The sequence below is a fragment of the Rhinatrema bivittatum genome, chromosome 3, assembly GCF_901001135.1.
Source record: "Rhinatrema bivittatum chromosome 3, aRhiBiv1.1, whole genome shotgun sequence".
Taxonomy (NCBI): Eukaryota; Metazoa; Chordata; class Amphibia; order Gymnophiona; family Rhinatrematidae; genus Rhinatrema; species Rhinatrema bivittatum.
In genome coordinates, this window is record NC_042617.1 from 125,282,835 (window position 1) to 125,299,390 (window position 16,556).

At 41.0% G+C, this 16,556-nt stretch overlaps 1 protein-coding gene across 2 annotated transcripts in view; it reads right to left on the minus strand.

The window, feature by feature from the left end:
- Positions 1–16,556, minus strand: part of KIAA1841 (KIAA1841 ortholog) — a 201,206-nt gene that overhangs the window by 164,371 nt on the left and 20,279 nt on the right. For both annotated transcript variants that reach the window (XM_029593704.1, XM_029593703.1), the window contains exon 4: positions 8,054–8,147. In XM_029593704.1, coding sequence (XP_029449564.1) covers positions 8,054–8,147 — 94 coding nt within the window. The remainder of the gene's footprint in view (positions 1–8,053; positions 8,148–16,556) is intronic.

The window sequence follows — 16,556 nt, forward strand, 5'->3', positions numbered from 1 at the left end:
TATGGAGCATAGTGGACTAAGGCTTGCAATTCACTGACTCGGCGTGCCGATGTTACCGCTACCAGGAATACTACCTTCCATGTAAGGTATTTCATGTGTGCAGAGTCCATAGGTTCAAATGGGGAAAGCATGAGCTGTTCAAGAACTATGTTGAGGTTTCATGGAACTGGAGGCTTAGAAATCGGAGGACGAAGGTGAGTTAAACCTTTAATGAAACGAGAGAGCAAGGGGTGATTGGAGATAGGAATATTGTTAACTGGTCTATGATATGTCCCTATGGCACTAAGATGAACCCTAATGGCTGATGTTGCTAGACCAGCTGTGTATGAAGGTAGTCCATGAGTAGCTCGGGTGAGCAGTCCAATGGTGTTATACCCTTGGAAGTGCACCAGGTAGAGTAGCGCTTCCATTTATAGCTATAATTTTTCCTAGTTGAGAGTTTCCTGGATTCTAACAATATGAATTGCATTGAAGTGGAAACTCCCTGTTCTTTTAGAAGGAGCCGTTCAATCTCCATACTGTCAAATGGAAAGATGAGTGTAGCGGGTGCAAGAGTGTCCCCTGTTCTTGGAACAGTAGATTTGGGCGATTCGGTAAATGAATTGGGTCTTTGATGGACAGTCGTAGAAGGAAATTGTACCACAGCTGCCTGGGCCAGGCTGGGGTATGAGTGTCAGTTGAGCCCTGTCTGCTATGCACTTTTGAATTGTCCTGGTAATGAGTGGTATGGGAAGAAAGGCATACAGGAGGCCTGTTGTCCACGGGATGAGTGTTATTGCTCACCCAGCCAGGAGGGCGGAGTTAGCAATCTATTAGGTTCCAGCTCCTCTGGGAGGAGGAGTTAGCAAACTGTCGTGGCTCAACCTGCCAGGAAGGTAGAGTTAGCAACCTGGTATGCGCTGGTTCTTGTAGAATGAAAGAGCTAGCACTCTGTTATAATTCTGCTTTGGAGTTGAGCAATCTGAGAAGGATCCGCTAGGGAGTTAGCACTTAATATAATCTCTGTACTGAAGTAACAATCTGTTATGGATCTGTTCCCTTGAAGAAGGAGTAACAGTGATGATACTCCATAGGCAGAATTAGTGAACTAATGTGGGTTGGCTCCCACAGAGTGGTATATGATATAATACCACTCTATGAGTGTAAGGAATGAACACTTAGTAGAAATGGTGAATCCCTGGGCAGATGGCAGATGACAGCATCCCCAAGAGGAGATCCTGAGAGGAACCACCGGCTAGGCTGGAGTATTGAGACAAACACAGATAGTTCTTTATTAGACTGGAAGTAGAACCACCAGAGGTAGCAGTAGTGAGCTGACGTGCTCGGCAGGGCTGAAGTCCTTCAGATACTGGAATAGCGATCTCTGAGTTGCTGAGCTGTAGAGAGAGACTATAGGTAGTGAGTAGACAGGGTATGCTGGATACATAACCAGTAGTGGATGATACACTCACAATGGTAGATGTCTGTAAGGTCCTCTTATGCAACAGAGAATCTTCAGTATTCAGGAACAGGAGCCACAGGCAAGTACTGGTTCTTGTAAGCAGTCTGAAATAGTAACTCACAATAACTGTGTATGAGATGGCTTCTGGAATAGAAGAGAGTTTGGGACAGTTGAGGATCATAGGCCCTCGTGGAGCGGGGTACCGGTTCCTATCTGCAATCTGTAATAGCAATCCATAGATATAGGTATGCGATATCTTCTGAGAAAGAAGAGAGTTTGTGAAGGGTTTTAGGAACATGGGCCCTCGTGGAGCGAGTACCAATTCCTATCTGCAATAACTCACGATCTCCGTACCTGCGATAACGTCTTAGACAGAAAGGAGTCTTTGGGATTAGGAGTATAGGCCCTCGTGGAGCGGGTACCGGTTCCTATCTGCAATCTGTAATAGCAATTCATAGATATAGGTATGCGATATCTTCTGAGAAAGAAGAGAGTTTGTAAAGGGTTTTAGGAATATGGGCCCTCGTGGAGCGAGTACCAATTCCTATCTGTAATAACTCACGATCTCCGTACCTGCGATAACGTCTTAGACAGAAAGGAGTCTTTGGGATTAGGAGTGTAGGCCCTCGTGGAGTGAGTACCGGTTCCTATCTGAATAGAACTCACAGTGTTCATGTCTGCGATCACTTCCAGGCGATAGGAGTCTTCTGAGTCTTCAGGAACATAGGCCCTCATGGAGCGAGTACGGGATTCCGTCCTGTATCTGAAATCAAGAAGAGAGAGAGTGGGGCCCCCGAGGAGCGGGTACCCCTAGGTAAATTTGTAGAAGCAGAGCAGCAGAGAAAGATTCCTCCTTGCTAACTCGATTCGTAGTTGCAAGCAAAGACCTTTTATGTTGGAAGCAGATGACGTCACTACGGAGGGACGCCCCCGAGGTTCGCGCCCTTGCCAGTACAAGTCTGGAGTGCGCGCACGCGGCCTTACATCATCAGGAACATGGCGGATCTGTAGCAACAAGCCAGCCCGGGGACTCTGGGACTCAGAGGCAGAGAGAAGCCGCGGCAGCATCTGTCCGTCAGAGCCGAAGGGAGTCACCACAGAGATAGAAAGGGTGGAGCGAGGGCGAGAATAGGCATGAACGCAACAATGAGGAAGGCATCCTGAGCGATTTCTGAGCGGGCTGGGTCTTATTGAGCAGACGTTGGAAACTTGAGCGTTGATTTCCGTTGCCAAAGAGATCTATCGAGGGTTGTCCCTATAGAAGTAGCCCACGACATCTATAGAAGATGTCGTGGGCTACTTCTGAATTGAGTGCCCATTCGTGAGGATGAAAGATGCAACTTAAATTGTCCGCTCTTGTATTTGCTACTCCCGGTAGGTAAGTTGCTTGCAAATGTATGCAATGTCGGTGAGCGTGTTCGAAGATTATCAGGGTCTCCTTGCATAGGGACCATGAACCGAACCCTCCTTGTTTGTTGATGTAAAACATCGCCATTTGATTGTCCGTGTAGATCATGACCCTGCGGCCCTTCAGGTGGTCTTGAAACACTTGTAGTGCATTTCAAATCGCTCTGAGTTCCAATAAATTTATTTGCAGAGTCTGCTCTGACATTGTCCATAAACCTTGTGTTTCGTAAATCTCGAGATGTGCTCCCCATCCCTTGCGAGACGCATCGGTGGTTAAGACTGCGTTGTGAGGAGGGGGGCTGAATAATGCTCCTTTGGAAAGGGTGGAGTCCAGGAGCCACCATGCTATGTCCTTTCTCATCTCGGATGTTAACAATAGTCTTTGTGTCAATGGTTGCGAGTGTTGTTTTAAGCCCCATTGCAGGCGTCGCATGTGTAGCCTGGTGTTTGGGACCATGAAAATAGCTGCTGCCATGTGACCTAGGACAATTAAAACTTGTCTCGCCGAAGATCTTTGAGTTTGGTTCAGCAAATGGAGGAGTTGACACATTTGTATTGCCCTGTCTTTTGGTAGGTATGCCCGGTTGCGAGTGGTGTCCAGACATGCTCCTATGAATTGTAGCTTTTGTGTTGGCTCTAGATGTGATTTCTGAAAACTGATCACTAGCCCCAATTCCTGTAAGCACTCTATCACCTGTTGGAGGTGATCGATCAAAACGTTCGGAGTCGAGGCTATTATCAACCAATCGTCCAGATATGGAAAGATGGTCATACCCTGTTGTCTGAGATGCGCTACCACCACTACCATGCATTTGGTGAAAACCCTGGGTACAGCCAATAGTCCAAAGGGGAGAACCTTGTACTGGTAATGTTGACACCTGTAGCGAAAGCATAGGTAATGCCAAGAGAATGGATGGATTGGAATGTGTGTGTAAGCATCCTTCAGATCGATGGACACATCCAATCATTGGGTTGAATCAAAGGTAGGATTGATTTCAATGATACCATCTTGAATTTTTCTTTGGTCATGAACTTGTTTAACTCTCGAAGATCCAGTATGGGATGAAGGCCACCCGACTTCTTGGGAATAAGGAAATATGGGGAATAAAACCCTAAGTTTCGGGTTTTCGGAGAAATCAGTTGTATGGCTTGTTGTTTGTGCAGTAAAGCAATCTCCTCCCCTAGTTGAGTTTGGGACCTTTGAGGCCTTTGAATTGAAAGGTGGGGTAATGTGGGTTTTGTGGTATATTGGAGTTGGTAACCGTGTCGTATGATCTCTAAAACCCATTGATCGGATGTTATCATCTCCCAGGCTGCTAGGCGAGAATGGATTCTGCTGGGTGGTGCTTGATGCTGTGGTGGTGGCAGAGGTAATAAAAAGATGGTGTTGATTTTACCGGGGCTGCCGGTGTTGGGTCGGCTGCCTCTGGTTTCGTGACTTACCCCTCCATTGATTTGGGGTCTGTTGTTGTGTTTGAGGACGCTGGTAAGATGGTGTACGGATTGACTAGTAAGACCTGTAGGGTCTACGGGCATACGATTGTCGACGATTAGAGCCGTAGTAACGGCGTGTAGATGAGTATTGTGGCTGCAATGTCAAGGACTGAACTGCTAGAGCTTTGTCTTTTAATTTGCCTACTGTTTCCTGAAAGCGCTCTCCAAATAAATTGTCCCCTGTACACGGGAGTTTAGTTAGTTTTTCATGTAGATCTTCCCGTATGGCACTGAAACGCAGCCATGCCATTCTGCGGGCTGCAATGGCTGTAGCAGACATTGAGGAAGATGCCTCAAATCCTTCATATATCGCCCTCAAAAGGTGTCGAGAACACTCTTCCATATCATGGAGAGGTGGTGGTACCTGGTCTCCAGTCGATGTAAGCATACCTTTTGTGGCTTGTATGCACTCATATAGATATTGTACCATATAGAACTGATGGTGCATAATGCGGGCGTTTAACATTGCATTCTGGTACATCTTTCTTCCAAACTAATCTAAACATCGGTTGTCTTTGCCTGGTGGATAGGAGGTATGTGTCTTTGCCTTCTTAAATCTTTGTATCGCAGATTCGACCACAATTGATGCGAGTGGTAATTGTGGTATAGTGTAGTGTGAGGTTTTCCGCATTTGGAATTTTATATCTGTCTTTCTTGAAACCGCTCACAGAGAGTATGGCGTTTTCCAGGATTTCTGTAATACGCTATGTAAAACTTCTTGCGGTGGAAGAGACGTGGGTTCCCCTGGAGCATCAAAAATCTTCAGGAGACCCATGGTTTCCATTCTAGGATCTGTATCCTCTAGGTGTAATATCGTACCCAGTTTTTCTAAAACTTTTGGGTAAGTGAGGTCCTCTGGAGGGGAATACAGTTCCTGTGGCTGTTCTGGTGGGTCAGATGGGTACCTGGTAGACGAGGATGGTGACGTTTGTGGAGACATGGAGTCAATTGGCGTTTCTGGGTTTTTAACTGGCGAAGTTGGGCAACATCATACGGGAGATGACGGAGGCTCCACCAATGGTTCCCTGGAAGTGTGTATACTCTGTTCCGGGGAACTTGCAGAGGCGTCATTAGACATCTTAAAGGATGATTCAAGGGTTTCAAAAAATCCTGCTAACGATTGAGATAACTGAAAAAACGCCTCTTGTTTGTGGAGGCATTGCTGAATGACTGGTTTGTTTAGGTACATCACTTGTATTAGGCTCCACAGAATATGGTTGAGGTAGATTATGTGGGAAATCATGCTTCGTCCCGGCTTTTGTCGTCTTAATGGAATTATGTGAGGACGTAGAGGCATTGGATGAAGGAACTTGTATTACTTCCTTGTTTGATCTGTGTAAAGGTTTCGAACCTTGTGTATGAGAAGAAATAGAAGTAGAAGGGCTTACTTCCCAACCTTTAATTTTTTCTGTAGCCTTTTTATGGTGTGAGTGATGTGAATGCCTATGGTGATGGCCCGACGAGGTTTCTGTACGGGTTCTCTTTTCTGACGGTGACCATCTTCTGTTTTGGTCTGTATCCTTTAGAAGTGGATTTTGAGGACCATGAACTAAGAGAGCGGTTTGGTGTTGAATCTTTAGAGGTTGAATGGGATACCCCTGGAGACTCATGCCATCTTTTTAAAGTATGTTGTACTTGATGGGATGACTGTTGTGGCTTATTTGTTGTCTTTTGCGCCGTGTGCACCGATTTTTGCGTTGTTGGCGCCGGTCCTTGCGCTGCATGCGTCGTATCTTTCTGCGCCGATGGTGCCATAGTGTGTTCCGCTGGCGCCGCGCATCTCGACGCAGTGTGCGTCGGTTGCTTCGTGGCATGTTTCGGCGCCATATGCGATGTCTTCGGCGCCACCTGCGCCGCTCCCAGCGTCTTGTGCGTCATAGTATATTTCAACGCACGGTGCTTCGAGGACGGCGCAATCTTTGATAGCGAGGTCGAATCCTTGTCCCAGTCCCTCGGATCAGGTCCCTGATCCGATAGCTAGGGCGTCGTGAAAAGTCCTTACCTCCAGGCCTGGAAGGTCTAGGATCCCACGACGCTGCTCTCTTTAGTGGTGGTGCTGGCTTTTTCGAGGGCCCAGGTAAAGAATGAGCCTCAGAAGGCTCCAAAAAATTCAGGAGCTCTCTCATCCTGTAGGTCCTCTGTCTTTGGACCCTCGGTGACATTCGGGCACAAAATTCTCAGTCGCTTTGACTGTGATTTGGTCCGAGGCACCGGTAACATCGGTCATGGCCATCCGTGATCAACATTACCTTCCCGCATCTGCAGGGTTTGAATCCCGATTTTTTAGACATTTTGAAAAAACAAAATGCTGGGGAGAAAACCAGCTCCACGTGCGATCCCGCGCGCGGAAAGAACAGACTGAGGAGAATCTGTTACTTTCCTGTGCAGGAACACACACGCAGCCGCAGAGAGCAAAACTCTGGCCTCTGCTTGGTAAAGCTCCGCCTCCCGGGCCTGAATGACTGTTCCCATGACAGCATGGCTAATTCAGCCATGCTATCAACGGGAAAAAATATTTCTATTAATTGTGTAGGCATTGAGAACAAAGGTGAAATGCACAAAACATTAGGTTAATAAACTCAGTTAAAACAGCTTTTACAATTTACAGTGATAGAACAGTTAGTACTGTTCTTTAGATGTTTATTTAATTATCAGATCACTGATTTTGTGGTGTTGATTTATACATAGGTCTAAAGTTAGCCTGTTAAAGTGATCCAGGTAACTTTACCTGAATAACTCAGCTGCTCGCTGGCCTACTGAATGTGGGCCTATCAATCTTTATAGCTGCATTGTCAAGCTCATAGAAATGAATAAAGAATGCCATGACAGACTGTTTTTGGCAAGAACTTTGATATATTCCATAACTGCCATTTCAACTGATTTATCTCCATGGGCAAATGCTCTTGTATATCTTTATTGTCCAGCTCATGCATTAAGATCACAGCAGAGAGGTTTGCTCAATATACTCTAAGTTCGCTAGGCACGTCTAACTATGATACGTGAATGAGCTCTCTCTGTTGATTCTCCAACACTTTGCTTTATCTCTTCAAGTGAAGAGTTCCAATCAGACTGTATAAAATCATTTAAATCTATGCTCAAAACCTCTCTTTTTAAGAAGGCTTTCTGTTGCTTTTAAGGTTTTATATTTAACAGTTTTATCCAGCAGGCTCTGGCAGGTTTATTTATCAATTTTACATGGCCCTTTATGTTTATGCATTGAGTTTTTTAATATGTCTTTTAGGATTTTGTCTTTATTTTAATTACTGATGTTTTACTGTTTTATATTTTGAATGTTTTATTATGAATATAATTTTTGTAAATCGCCTAGTTTTATCTTTTTAGGTGCTCAAGAAATTGTAATAAACAAAGATGTCAATGTTCAAAGGTTAAATCCTTTTTGAAGGACTGGGGTTGAGAGGTGCTGCAGTACTGTGCTCCAAATTAAAAAAGGGATTTGAAATTATAGGTGGGATGAAGTAGACGGTGCTGTGTTTTGAGGAACAAAGCTTGAGAGTTCACCTTTAGAAGTAATTTCTCACCTGGCTCAGTGAACACATGGTTTTCCACAGTGGCCCTCATCAGCGTAATAAAAAGTTAAGTCAACAGAAAGAGGGGAGGGGGACAGAAACTCATCCAAACAAGCCATCGCCCCCTTCCATGAGCATCTCTCCCTAGTTGAAGCATCATATAGCACAAACTACTTGCACTTACCCTTGGTTTTCATGAGACTTTTCTTTACCTCCAGAAACAATGCTCTTCTCATTTTCAAATGATGAACTCCGTGTGGAAGTTACACCAGGCCTTCCTAAGACACAAAGCCATCATATGTACCAGGATCACAAGCTGCTAGAGTACACAATCTTAGAAATTATTTTGCAGACCCTGCTATTTTGTTGCTAGGACCTGTATATTCAGACTTTACTCCTAAATTAAAGACTAGGCTATCTGAACAAAACAGTCTAACTTACTTCAGTATACAGACCTTCATTTTCAGTTTTTATTTTTATTTTCCCTGGGACTTTATCAGTATTTATTACAACACGAACAAAAATGGGAGAAATCAGTGGACAAAATTATTTATTTCTCCGGAGTAATATCGTTTTTATTCTTGTAGTAATAAACACCGATAAAGCAAAGGGAAAAATATAATAAAAACTGGTTTACAAGTGAGGTTCATTCTTGTCAAGAACTAAGCATAATTAACCCATTTGGAGTCATTACTCTATGAGTGAAACCATTTACATGTACTGAGCATGATAAATGGAAGTACTTCAGAAACCTACGTGGATCAAAACCTGACTCAGGAATGGCTAAGGAAAGGTAAGTTTGAACCTAAAGATGAGTGATTGATAAATGCAGCACAGGATAGCAGGTTACAGACAAAACGGTTCACAGCCAGCATAGAATAAAAAATGGTAAAACAGATAAATGTTGATTTTGTAAAACAGAACTGGAAATGTTGCTGGATGTCAAGTGCTGATGTCAGAAGGCCTACATACAGAAAGGCATAATAAAGTGGCACTGTTCATCCACTGGAAATTGTGTAAATACCATATCATTACTGTACATGATCATGACCCTGAGAAAACTACAGAGAATGAAGAGGTGATCATCTGGGACTATTCCAACAGATTAAAAAAAACGATGCAAGATAACTGGATACTGTGGTAAAGCAGAACACCACAAGAACAGTACTGCTGATAGAAGAGTCAGTTCCAAGCAAATATTCTCAGCGTTGTATGGAGAAAAAGAAAATCTTCAAGTACAAATGATGCAATCAAAGACCAAGAAAATGTGGCAGAAAGATACAGAAATTGGTCCAATTGTATTGGGTGCCACTGTCCCAATTAAAAAGTATTTCCAGGTCATTTTATACGTGTTGCCTGTGTATATAATACCCTCTGAACTCCAGAAAGCAGCTCTCTTTGGCACAATGCAAATATTTTAAAAAAAAAAGGCATTAGCAATAAAGTTGAGAGCCTAAGATCAGATAACATAACCTGGCTTATGAGTGAGGTTCATTCCTGTCAAGGTATATGCAATGGACATTACGTGAGAGAGAAACAGGAAGATGACATTTGGCCTGAACAAATTTGCTAAGATGACCTTCCCCTAAGGAAAACCAAGAAAAACTAAAAATGTTTTTCTAACTGAAGACTGTATCATAAAAGAGCTTGAACAGGAAGGTGTATATAAATATCCATGAGTAGAAGAAGATGCATATGAATGTAAGACTAAGAAAACTCCTCCATGCCAACCAGTTAACTTATAAGAACCAGTATATGCTGAGACTTCACATCCCAGGAACTGAATGTGGTATGGATCTTCCAAAAAAAAAAAAATAATAGGATTATACTTATAGAGCTACTATCATAGGCCTCAGGCACATCTAACAGCATGAACAGATTGAAATACAAATGTGAATGGTCAAAATCAGTCTTCATCCTCAAACCTGTACAAGCCTTCAGTTGAGTAGAAGGAATGAGAAAGAATCTATCAGCATATGTCGGGAGGACAGAATTTGCAAAACATGAAAAATACCTCTTCAAAGAATTGGACCAACAAACAAGGAAAGCCAATTGTCAAAAGCACAAATATAAGCAGGAAATACATTTACTTCAATCAATCACATGTGGATCAAATCCTGATGCAGGAATGGCTAAAGAGAAGTGAACTTAAACCTAAAGATGAGAGATTGATAATTGCAGTATAGTACAATGGATTATGGAAAAGATGATTTACAGCAAGCATACAAAAACAGCAAAACAGACAAATGCAGATTCTGTAAAACAGAATTGGAAATAGTTACACATCGCATTGCTGGATGTGACGTGCTGATGTCTGAAGGACTGTATACAAAAAGGCATTATAAGAGAACAGAGCTCTTCTACTGGAAAGGGTACAAATACTATAACATCATTGTACCAGCAAAACATTGGAACTGTGACCCTGACAGAACTGTAGAGAATTAAGTTGTGATCACCTGGGGCATTCCTATACCAACTGACAAAACCTCAATGGAAAAAAAAGCAGACATATTAGTAAAGGAAAAAAAACACAAGAATGGCATTGCTAATGGGGCAAGCACAGGGGAGCTCTGAGGGAGAAATAAGGATTGTATAGCTGAGTAGTAGATGTGGTGTGAGGCACCGGATATACCAATTAAAAACACCAAATGATATCCACTACCAATATTTTAAACAGTTTGCTCCTATTTGAAATGCATACCAAGTTGAATAGCTATGTTACATGTTCCAAATTATATGTGTAAAAGATTTTTACATGTTTTTTTGGGTTTTTTTTTACAAATTTTTGATAATATTAAAAATGGAGGAAAAAGACTTCAGATGCCAATTCACAGGTAGATGCCTTGTGAATTGGTTAGAGGGGGCAAAATCATTAGTTATTTAAAAAAAACTCCAAAATGAATAGCAGCATTGATTCAATGTTTATCCATAATTTTTTCTTTTTACTTTTTCTTTTAGACAGTGGATATTCTGGATAATGCTTCAACACTGCTTAAATAGTGGTAACACAAAAAGTGCACAGCAAATTTAGCTTATGGAATTATTAAGATGGTACCCCAGCTTAATATGTGAAGTGCGGTTTAGGGAAGACTGATATTCCAAAATTGTCCATGGTTTTTTTTCAAATCTATATATTGGTTTTCAAAAGTCTCCACCGCGCTGTCCAATTTCAAATCCAATTCCTGTTTAATAACTGTGGTAGTTTCTTTAGCCTTCTCAATAGCGAGAACAGTTAGATCTAAAGAACATTTATTTAAAATCATGTTCCAACAATCCACAAATGCTCTGTCTTGTGAAAATAATTTGGGTTCTTTGATGATACAAAGACCTTGTGGAATGTGTTCACTTTTACAATACTAAAACAGAGTGGCTCTGAGTAAATTCATTCTGATAAATCACATTTTAATTCTAAATATCTGTCCAGTTGGAACGAGAAGAGATGGAACAACGATTTTCAAGGAGAGAAGGCTCTCTCATGAATAAATTGATATGCTTTTTTTAACTTATTTATGCAAATTTTAAATTAACAAAGCATTACAGATCTTTGGGCTAGATTCATCAAACAATTGCATGCACTAGGAAGAGGGGCGTGTTTTATGGTAATAGTCTATTTATCACAATCGGGCCGATTCAGTAAAATGCGCGGGAAAGCCAGCAACCAAATGGTGGCTAATGGTGCACTCGGCCTGAGCGCACCATACTGAATCGGCCTGATAGTGCGTTATTTTAGCGCTTCGCATAAGTATTACTGTAGAGTGCGATAACGTTTTCGTACTTTGCGGTAATACCACAACTGTTGCAATTCCTACCTACAACCACGAGAGAGAGAGAGAGAGAGAGCGCCTAGCTATAAGGCCCTTCTAGTAGTTAGGTATTTATACCTCTACAGGAGGCCCACCTAGTATCTCAAGGTGAAGTTTAGGTATTAGAGTAGGGGTTAGCGGTCACTTTGACATGCTGAGTGAGACGTACAAACACAACAGAACACTCTTGTGAAGATTTGATGACCTTCGGAGTGAGGAAATTCACACAAAGATGAGATTTGTACAATGTTCTCTCAACCTAGCTTAATGGACTCTCAACTTCTTTCTCTCTCAGCTTAATGCCACTGAAAATGATGTAGTTATTTCCGGCATTAAAACTGCAATATAGCTTTGCAAACTGCCATGCGAAAAGGCCATAACGCAAGTTGGAAAATAACCCCCTTTGTTTGAGAAACATGAGGATAATAACAAAAAGAATGGAGAACAGGGAAGGAAAAGCAATATCACATGAATTGTGTGTACAATTATATCTCTATTCTTCTCCCTCTATCTTATCCAAGCCGCATGTTAAGTGTTATTTCTCAAAGTTACTATTTCCAGTTAACCATTCTGATTTACTATGTAAATTGTTATCTATAATTTATCTTTTTAAGTAACAATCAAAGGAAGGCCAGTAGCAAGTAAGACCCCTATACATTAATAATGGTCTCATATAAATAAGAATCGGTCAGAACTGGAGAAGAAGTTATGATTTTCCTAGCATTAAGAAAGGATTGTAGCTGCTCAGGTACAAAAAATACAAAGGTATCTGAGCGTAACGTTACAAAGCATTTATAAGGGTAACACAATACAAAAGAAGCCCCAAGATCAAGAGTGTCTTTCCTGAGAACTAAAAAAACTTCTCCTTTGCTGGGTAAGCCTAGAAAGGTCAGGAAAAATCCTCAGATTTTGGCCATAAAAAGGAGAATTTAAGTTATGAAAATAGAGATATCACTTTAGAGAGATCCGAATCGACAATAAAAGACAAAAGCAAGGTGGCCCTATCTATAATTTCCAGACCAGATGACTTTAGAAATTCTATGAGATTCAGGGGAGGAAATTGGTTCCCAGCTGAAACGCCTGCAGAAACTTGAGAAGATGGACAGCAAAAAAGTTAGCTTATTAATAGAAGGAAATTCTTCAGATGAAATACCCAAACCTTGGAGGAAATAGTTTGGTTTTTTTTAAGTAACCAGCGGAAGTTCACCCAAATCTTAGGAAAATTCAAAATCCTAAGATTAATCCGACAAGAAGAATTCTCCAGCAATTCAAGCCTGTGAGATAGAACTCCATTATCCTGAACGACAGACTGGATCGCCTGAATTTTAACAATGTCTTGCTGAGCTACTGCAAGTTGCCTTGAATGCTCTTGAATGAAACTTTCATGTTGAGCAACCATAGGATCCAGTTTAGAAATGACAGAATCCACTTTTAATACAGATAAAGACAAAATCTTGGCAAAATTCTCCAATTTGCATAGCGATTCCAGAGTTATAATAGCTGGCTTTGGGGGCATCTGAAAGGACTCCTGCCACATGGAACCGTAAAGGAAGAGGCACCTCCAAGAGGATAATTAACCTGTCCTCTTACCAGACCAATGCCTTCAGAGGGCAAAGAAGAAAATGCAGTTCCAACCACTGCCAGTCCATCAGGAGCCTGCAAAGTTGTAACAGAATACACAACAATTTCCTCAGCTCCCACCCGCTCAGATGCTGGTGCCAGCGTACTTGCCAGCGTCTCAGCGGCGTCACTGGAGGAAATGCGTCATTCGGCCAGTGAAAGAACCTGTCTCAGGGGCTGAGGGAAACCTTGCCCCAAGGAAGCACCAACGCTCCCTCGCTGAGTGTTTCAACGGAGACCACAACGCCGAGACATTGAGGGTCGACAGAAGACACAAAGGAGACAATCAACTGCTGGCCAAGTAACAAGGGTTCAGTGGGAAACACAAAAATTTTTCCCTTCCTCATCGGTGCCATAGAAGATTAAAGCTCAAAACTTTAAAGGAAAAGAGAGCTCAGCAGTCCAGTGTCTACTGACTCATAGCCATCTTGTCCCCCCCCCCCAATTAATATGTTCTTTAGTAAAACTAATTGCCCCCTGTAACCAATTCACAAGGCATCTATCTGAATTGGCATCTGAAGTATTTTTCCTCCATTTTTAATATTATCAAAAATTAAAAAAAAAAAAACAAACTCCTGCGGGTTTAAAAGGGCCTATTCTGCATAGGCCCGGTGACGCGCACAAGCCCCGGGATGAGCGTATGTCCCGGGGCTTGAAAAATGGCGCGGGACCGAGGCCTCTGGCACAGTGGCCGTGCCGGCACTCGGCCGGTGCACACAATCTACACCTGCCCAGAGGCAGGCGCAACTTATAAAATAAAGGTGGGGGGTAATTTAGGTAGGGCTGGGGGGTGGAGGGAACGGAGAAAGCAATCGGGGCTCCCCAGGTTGCGCGCACAAATCTACGCCCGCGTGTAGCTACTAAAATCTGGCCCATAATTTGGGACATGTAATATAGCTATTCAACTTGCTGTGCATTTCAAATAGGAACAAACTGTTTAAAATATTGGTACTAGATATAATTTGGTGTTTTTAATTGGTATAACTGCTGATCTCCCTATTTGGATATTTGATCCAGAGGATGTCCTACACTTACAGAGAAGTGGGAAGAGGATCTATCTTTGAATTTCGACGAGGACAATTGGAAAGATATATTCTACTATAATAAGGTATGAGAGTTAATGTTTCGATTGTTACATAGAACATATAGATATCCATTCTTCTCTAAATTTAGCAAAGCTAGCCCATGTTAGAGGGGGTGTGGAGATTTTGCTTCTCATTTTCATATGTGATGGGATTGTTAACTTTTGGCAAGAGGTTGAGATTCTGGTTCGAGAAATTTTGGGTCAGCCACTTCAACTTACTGCATCTTTGTGTTTGCTGGGTAGATGGGACAATTTTGTGTTGAATAAATCTACTAAACTTCTTGTTATTCAGTTATTACATGCTGCTCGTATCACCATCGCTTATTACTGGAAGTCGACTCCTTCAATTAATCACTGGAAGTCGATTGTTGCAGATATCGCTATAATGGAAAAGAGATTCTTCTCTCTCCTTGAGAAGCAGGGGGCCTATGACAAAATATGGAAGATGTACTGGCAGTGGACACAACATATTGACCAATAAACCTTCGGATTATTCTGGTTGAGGTGATTATTTGTATAGTTTAAATATTCTTTGATTTTGTTTCTGATATAGTATTGTAATAAGTTTTATGTTTATTTCATTGTGAATAATAATATAATTGCTTGTTGTATGTGTACCGTCATGAATTGCTACATCCTAAAATAAAGAGATACAAAAAAAGATAGATATAAAAATAGTTCCAACTGTATTGGGATCCAGCAGCCTGATTACAAAATAACTTCTAAGCAGACTTTAATGGGTTGCTTATGAACTCCAGAAGGAAGCAAGAGTATTAGCAGTAAATTTGAGAGGTTGAGAACTTATCCAAAATACCCTGGCTTATGAGTGAGGTTCATTTGTGTCATGATATGCCGATAATATGCAAATCAACATCCACATATAATACAGCAAGCCAAACAAGTCAAAGTGGATAAATAATAAACCTCACACTCCGGGGTATACCCAAAAACAAGCCAAAGTGTAAGACACAATTATAAACTAAGCTCTTAAATGCCTGAATAAGAGTTTCACCAGAGCCTGGAGGAAGCCAATTGCACTTACGAGAGAACACTGAGCTGTCAGGAGAGGTCTCGTGTAAAGAGAAAAAATGTTTGCATTTAATTACATTTAATTTTTAATTTAATTTACATTTAAATGTAATGGTCGTTAAAGACCAATTATCTTCATCTCATCGTTTAGAACTATTGGAAAATAGAGCTCGTCATTTAAATATCAGAATTACAAATTTTCCTCAGGTTTTGGGCGAGCTCCCATACATTTCCTTTAAAAGATATCTTAAAGAGGTATTGTCTTTTTTGGAGGAAGAAATTCCTTCAATTAATATGTGACATTTTATTCTTAAGAAATCTCCAGTACCATCTAATTTGTCAAATTTTTTGGAAGACTCGACTTTAGATGTGATTCACAGAAATACTTTGCTTGTTTCCTTTATTGTGGCTAAAGATATAAGTAATCTAATGAAAAAATATTTCCAGAAATTCCCTACTTCATTTCATGGTCAGATTGTAAAAATGTATCCGGATTTAGCTCCCATAACAAGAATGCGGCGTTAAGACAAAAAGTAATATCATTGGGCTTTACCTTTTTTTTATGCTATCCTTGTAGATGTGAAATTAAAAAAGGGGAATATGAATATGTTTTTTTTCAAATTGAACAACTCCAGCAGTTTGTGGAGGCTCAACAACCCACTGCATCCACACCATTGCCTAATATTGTGCCATCAGATGAGATGTTACAGATTAGTGAGTAACTACTGCGAGGCTAAATAGTAAAAAGACCCTAGCTTGTACTATGTAAAGCTGTCGTTTAAAAATTTTCTGATGTAATCTCCTTTACTTCCTAAAGTTCCTTTTAGCCTCTAGTATTCTTCTTAGTTGGATTATTACCCTATATTTTTTTAATTTCAGATATACAATGTTTGGATTGTATTTTTTGAAAAATAGGATGATTTGTTTTCCTAATATGGAAGTGTTGAATTATTGTTTTCTGTATATTTGAAATGTGAAAATCAAGAAATATAGAATTAAAAAAAACAAAAAACATTTACATGATACAAAACCAAAGAATATAAGAAACAAAAATAAAGGGAAATACACCTCAAAAAAGAACAAAGGTTAAATTATTAAGTCCATATTACCTGGGGGAAACTTATACTGCCATAAAATAAAATGGGAATTAT